The following is a 6,649-nucleotide window of genomic DNA, read 5'->3' as shown; positions in this document are numbered from 1 at the left end:
TTTTTTTTTTTTTTTTTTTTTTTTCCCCTCAGCCACCTCCAAAACTGCCCAACGGTGTTTTTGGTTCTGAATTTCAAGATTTTGTGAACAAATGGTGAGTTGCAAAGGGAGATGTTTGGTTTCAGCCCTGCTGTCTCACTGCATGGATAACTTGGCAGTCGGGGTCCAGACATGCAGCTCATGGCAAATGTGGAGTAATTTCCATTAGCAGAATCCTCTTTCTCCAACTGCTCACGTGCCTAAAGCTGACTTTACAGGCACCAAAGAGAACCCCAAAGCTGAGAGAGATTCACCTTTTTAAGATACAGTCTCTGTTTCTGTGTGCAACTTGGATTAGTGCTTTTGCAGCACTGAAGATGCCATAGTACTGAGGGATTCTGATCGTAAAACACTCTTCTAAAGGAAGGCCCTTACTTTGATGGGTAACCTTCACAGCATCCTGCAGTGCCTGCTCCACGAGATCCATGACTCTTGCAGGCTCCAGATGCTTTTTCCTTTCCTGGTGCTTCACTGAACTAATATCTTTATCACAGCAGCCATTCTCCCATCTATTTACTCTTCCAATTCCACTTCAGTAATAGCTGCACTGAACCAGTATATTCAATGGGAAGGGAGGCAATTCATTACAGTTTGAAAAGTTAGTTTATTTATTAAAAGCTATGTATATATATCTGCTGTCTCCAAAAGGAAGAACAGCAACGCAATAGCTGTCCTTGATGCTGAGCTTGAATGGAGTTGGGTAAAAGGAACTTGAGGGATAAAGCAGGTGGTATTGTTGAGTTTTCATTTAAATGGGAATTTGATCTCTCCAGCTTGGCTACAGACACTCACTCCCGCCCCCACTGAACAGTGTCAGACAATTCAGGATTTCACACCTAAAACTGTACCCCCAGAAGGGAATTGCTCACAGCCCCAGGTCTGTGTTTGAGAGGCACGAGGTGACCCAAGGCTTTTATCTGGAGTGCTGCCTTCAGACCAAAGCAGTACCTACGTGATAAAACTTGGTCTTTCTTTTAAAAGATACCAATGTGTAACTTTTGCAATGCTTTCTGTTTTCCAGTTTAATTAAAAATCCTGCTGAGAGAGCCGATTTGAAGCAGCTGATGGTAAGTGAAAGTTCTTAACTTGAACTAAGAGCACTCTTCTGGGTGGATTGGGTTCCTCAACTGAGATCAGGTCTGAGATGGAGCATATGGCCTGGAGTGCAGTTTGTGGCCCCGGGTACAAGCAGCTCAAACAGTTTGAGTGGGGGCTGCTTTTCTGATCTAGAGATTGAGGGGCTGCAGGCTTTTGCTCACTTTTAGAACAGGGACTGGCAAGGAGACCAAAATCTAGTGGGTTTTGGAGTCAGCCACTTGGTAATTACAATAAGTATATGACCTAATGCGGTTAAATTAATTAGCAAAATTCTTTCTTGGATTTATCAGTCAATAATAAAGTATATAGACAGACACTTATTACAAAAAGCCTTTCTGTGCACAAGCAGACTTTTTGCAGAGTATTATCTGGAGTGGCTGAGTCACATCCTTCTCACATCCCGTGGTGTCAGTGTTGTGCAGCAGGCACTGCGTGGGGGCAGGTTTCCTCTGGAATGCTCTGCAACGTGTACACTTCACGTGCCGGTTATTTCGGTTAATCCTGCAGAAAAGCTTTCCTGCTCACTTCAGGAGCCAAATTTTGATAGCTGGCTTGAATGCTGAAAGTCAACTGGATGTCTTGTAGTTTCGTGTGGTTCCGAATTATTATTTAACGCATCGAGTGCTTTGAATAATAATCATGGTTTTTCTCCTCTGCTCAGATTCATGCTTTCATTAAGAGATCTGAAGCGGAGGAGGTGGATTTTGCGGGGTGGCTTTGTTCAACCATAGGCCTTAACCAACCCAGCACCCCCACGCACGCCGCGGGCGTCTGACCAGGGGAGAGCAAATCCTGTACTGTACATCTGTTCACAACAACAACAACAACAACAATGCTATTTCGGTCCTATTCCCTCAGCTTGTACCTGTTCAAACACGTTAATTCACCTCTTAAGGAAGAATGTCTTTATAGCATGTGCCAAATGGTTTTAAAAAAAATTTTGTCAGAAACTAATTTGTATCGTATTGGGTTACGTTTTGTTTACTGACCAAAACGTTCAGGTGTTTAAGTTACAGTGCTTGCTGATTTTAAGTGAATATGGATATTCTTTCTTAATGAAGATATCACTGGGGGCGCCTACCCCCCCGGCTTGTTTGAACTTTATCAAGATTCTTTGTAAATCGTTGGTACTTCAATCATGCTTACCTAATCTCCTGTGCAAAAAGGGTTAGGGATGCTCCTAAACTGTCTCTGTCGAGCATGCTTTTTGCTGCTGCCAAACCCTCTCTGAAAGTCAGGCCTGACGGTTCCAATTTTGCTGTTGTTTAGAGATTTCTCTTTCCAGGTAAAGAAGGCGAGAGCTCTGCACTTCTTGGGATGTACAGGGCGATATTCAAAGTGTAGACTTGTTCATATTTCTATATTTATTTTTAAAACATATCATCTTACTTGGATTTAGTGGTGTACGTCTTTCTAATTGATTTTTAAAAGTTAGTTCTTGGAAGTGTCCTACAGAATCAAGAGAAAGATCCGGGCAACTTGCTTTCTTTTAACCTAAAAAATCATGACAACTGTGTTAGTGTCTGAAGTGTATGAAGATCCTTTATTGTTTTATTCTCTCAGATGTTTAGCAATGGATTCTCTTAATAAATATATTATCAAGTAACTTCTTGAAGCTTTCTTTAAACCTCAAAAACTTAACCCAAGTCTTAATCTGAAGTCATTGCTACATTACATGGTTTTTCTCTCTGTTTTCCACAAGTGTGCAACATCCTTAGTTCCAAGTAGGGGTTTGCATATGTAAAATGACAACGTGTGAAACAGGGCTTGACTCAGCTCTGTGTCCTCAGCACAGTCTTGCTCTAACAGCCCTGCTGAGCAGCACTATAAAAAGTTTAGTGCCTTGAAAGGATGTTTCAGACACAGAAATGGCTGAAGTTCCTTCCCAAAAGGAATCCAAATCATTCCAGACATGAACTTCCCACTTGGGCAACAATATTGAGTAGCAGCAAGAGGGATAGAATAACCCTCAGCCCATCAGGGGTAGGAAATGACTCATTGATGTGTCCAAGGCTTCCTTCAGCTTCTCCCCACTTGAGCGTGGCTGTTGGTAGTGACAAGGCTGTGTAATGTTTAATTTAAAATCTGCCCTGAGCTTTAGCTGTGAGTTACACACACTAACAGACAGAAAAACAACAGTGCTGCTTACATTTTATAAAAGAAAGATGCAGTGTGTGAACAGAGATTTACTTTTAGAGGCTAAAATCCCATTTTACTTGTTGTTTTCCTCCCCAGACAGCAATAACTGCACAATTCCAGCCCAGGTAAATGCAGAGGGACACCAGGTAAAGTACTTTATTGCAACACACACCAGAACAATATTTTAAGCAAGCGAGGGGCGCATTCACAAAAGGTAGCAGGAAGAAGGGATATAAAGTATATCCACAAAAGCTATTCTGCAACATGCTGTGGGAACAAATAACACTTTTTAACAGTCAGAATTACCCTTTGGAGATGAAACCCTGGAGCAACTGCTCCAGCAAAGCAAAGGCAGCAAGTGCTTCTGCTGTAAGGAGCCAAGTGAAGGGCCCTGAACCTGGAAGGGAAGGAGGGGCTGAGCCTGGCTCTGGAGCTCCCCACACATGGACCTGCAAAGAACTGGACATGCCAACCTCTCAGGTTTTCAGCTCAGACTTTCTGTTTATTTTTACCTGTGAGCCTTGGGCAAGCTTTGCCAAATCTTCTTGCACACACCTTCTAAGCTCCTTCATTAAGACGTCCAGGATTCTCAAAAACCAATTAGTTCTCAGTACAAGATGAAGCCACGTTTACATTCCACCACCCAGTTTCTACTGCTACAAACCAAATAAACCATCTCCTCAAACAGTGGCAGGAACTCACTGGAGGTTGAATCCTGGGTTCTGCCCACCCCCAGGACACTAGACACCTTTCCAAGTTCCTTTCTTGTTCTTAAAAGCAAACTTCAGCAGGTGATTTATTCTATTTTCTCCAAGTGATGCCAGAGACAGCACCAGCACCTTTAGGTACAGTTGGGCAATGAACATCCCTGGATGTAGCTGACTCTTTTCCTAGTAGGACAGCTGCCAGAGGGGCTGAGACAGAATATTACTTCTAGTGCTTGCCATCAGGTTCACAGATTTTATTTCTGTGCTTTAAAACAACTTTTCAAGAACTGTCTGTGCTCCACCAAGAGAAAGAACATATTTATTGTCTATTGGTAAGAGCAGCACTAGCTTGTTACCACAGCATTAAAGACACTGTGGAGGGGACTTCACATCACTTTTATGTTTTCTAGCTAAGTTTTTAAACTCCTCATACTCCTCCTTGAAGAGTGGTTGAAAGCAGAAGATGGACTTGCATTGATTTATGAAGTTACCACGAGGAAAAAGAAAATAACACCAATTTAAAAAATATTAGCTCCTTATTACAAGTAACAGGGACCGATTCTTACCGTACAATTTGTGGACAAATAAAAGGCTAATTGGCTGCTACTGTGAAAGAGCAAGGAGTAGAAAATACTTCCAGGTCAGAGTGACAGTACTTAGGAAGAGCACCAGTGGGTTCAGAGAGAGGCCACCTTGTTACTGCGCTCAGAATTAGGTGGATGGAGCAGCATCTGCTTCTCCCAGTGCAAGGAGAGACACCTGGATCACATTGACAGGGAATGTTAAGTCCAGTTTTCCGTGTAACCGAGCCCACAGCAGCTGAGAGCCCAGAGCCAACCCTGGCCACATCTCTTCTCACTCTGCATCTTAGAATTCCCAGTTCAAGCAAATGAGGTTGTAACATAATCATTGGTTCAGCAACCAGCCTCTAAGGCCTGGTTTTATTCGTCAGCATCAGGAGATAACAGCTGAATTATTGCTTTTATTGTATGTGTTAAATTAGTCTGACTTGATTAATGACTCCTCTTATCCACCTGTAAAGATACAGTAAGCTACATTAGGTTTTAATTGTGGAATGGATTATGCTACATATCTGTGCAGCAATTTTTCATTCTTTTAACATCTAAGTCAAGATGTGCCAAGCTTGTGACATCCGTGTGTTCAAGGGTAACTTCCCCAGACTCCCAGGAGTCTTGCATATCATAGGGTTCGGATCCATATACAGGACAAAATGGAAATCAGTTGGTGAATTTTATACAAACAAAGAATTTCCTGAGTCTGTATTAAAAAGCCTCCGATTGTTTTCTCTCAAGAATCGGATTCCTCCTCCTCTTCCTCCTCCTCCTCTTCATGATCTTGAAGACTTAGGTGTAACTCAGTTTGATTGATAGCAGCCTCGTTGTCCATCTGCCCGAGAGTCTGTCACAATAAAAGAGTTTTAGCTTACCTTGCTAATTATGGAGAGCAGCATTGACAGAGAATGCTTCTCAAATCACTATTAAAGCTGTGCAGGGAGCGTCTTTTAGAAATCTGTGCTAGAACGAGCCCATCACGGGGAGAAGCACCAATTCTCCAGAGGAGAGTTTCAACTAGTTGAGGCAGAAAGTTTGGAGGACATGGGCACCTCCATCCCCTACCGTCGGCTGGATAAACCACCACATCATCATTAAAGAATATTAGACATGATGCTTAATAAACAGCCAGCTGAGGCTGCACCAACAGAGAGCAGGTATTTCCCAACCTCCCTGGAAACACCCTGTTGCTCTCAAGGATGGGAAAAGGCCAAAAAACCCTTTGAGATGTAAAACTGGGCAGATTTCACAGCTGGGCCTTTTCCTTAACGAGTGGCACAAACAAGGTCCCCACTGAGAACTCCAGGTGAAAACCACCCACAGAAACATCTCCACCTGCTTGGATGGCCACAGCCCCTCTCCCTGTCCCCATCCCCAGAATCACAGAATCACATGGGGTTGGAAGGGACCTCTGGAGATCATCTCCTCCAACCTCCTGCCAGAGCAGGTCCCACAGGAACGTGTCCAGGTGGGTTTGAATGTCTCCAGAGAAGGAGACCCCACCACCTCCCTGGGCAGCCTCTGCCAGGGCTCTGCCACCCTCAACGTGGAGAAGTTCCTCCTCGTGTTTAGGTGGAACTTCTCGTATTCAGGTTTGTGCCCGTTCCCTCTCGTCCCTGCGGGCACGGCCCCGCTCGGGGGAGCCCGGGCCCTGTCCCCCCATCACCCCCCGACCCCCGCGGTCCCCCCTTACTTCGTGGGTCCCCCCCGCGGCGGCGGGGGCGGCTCCGGCCTCCTCCCCGGCGCGGATCATGGACTGCAGCGCCAGCTCCTCCACCTGCCGACGGCAGCACAGACCCCAAAAAGTCAGCTATTCTCACACACAAATTTCCCTTTTTTTTTTTTTTTTGAATAATCAGCGACACAAAGAGCACTAAGAGCTTTTCAAAACCTTCGGCTCCAACACAGGCAGCGGGGCCGCCCCCGCCCCGGCGGCGCTGACGGGAGGTGGGGAGGGAGAGCGTGGGGTTGTGTGGGATAACGGCGGAGCAGGACCGAAGAGGCGGCGGGAACACCCTCCCCTCACGGCCCCGGGGCCGCCGGCTCCCAAACCCGGAGCGAGAAACGCCGCCGAACACCGAGAAAAGAGGGAGG

The 6,649-nt window shown here is 45.2% G+C and overlaps 2 protein-coding genes across 2 annotated transcripts in view; one reads left to right on the top strand and one right to left on the bottom strand.

Annotated features, from left to right (window-relative positions):
- MAP2K1 (mitogen-activated protein kinase kinase 1) overlaps positions 1-2,743 on the top strand; it is a 36,926-nt gene extending 34,183 nt beyond the window's left edge. Inside the window, exons 9-11 of the mRNA XM_014946111.1 lie at positions 33-94; positions 1,061-1,106; positions 1,799-2,743. Coding sequence (XP_014801597.1) covers positions 33-94; positions 1,061-1,106; positions 1,799-1,912 — 222 coding nt within the window. The 3' untranslated portion in view covers positions 1,913-2,743. The remainder of the gene's footprint in view (positions 1-32; positions 95-1,060; positions 1,107-1,798) is intronic.
- Positions 2,744-3,402: 659 nt separating this feature from the next.
- Positions 3,403-6,649, bottom strand: part of SNAPC5 (small nuclear RNA activating complex polypeptide 5) — a 3,438-nt gene continuing 191 nt past the window's right edge. The window contains exons 2-3 of the mRNA XM_014946112.1: positions 6,249-6,332; positions 3,403-5,402 (exon numbers count right to left, since the gene is read on the bottom strand). Of these exons, the coding sequence (XP_014801598.1) occupies positions 5,292-5,402; positions 6,249-6,332 (195 nt within the window). The 3' untranslated portion in view covers positions 3,403-5,291. The remainder of the gene's footprint in view (positions 5,403-6,248; positions 6,333-6,649) is intronic.

The sequence above is a fragment of the Calidris pugnax genome, unplaced genomic scaffold (genome assembly GCF_001431845.1).
Source record: "Calidris pugnax isolate Ruff unplaced genomic scaffold, ASM143184v1 scaffold134, whole genome shotgun sequence".
Lineage (NCBI taxonomy): Eukaryota > Metazoa > Chordata > Aves > Charadriiformes > Scolopacidae > Calidris > Calidris pugnax.
This window is presented reverse-complemented; position numbering and strand designations above follow the sequence as displayed.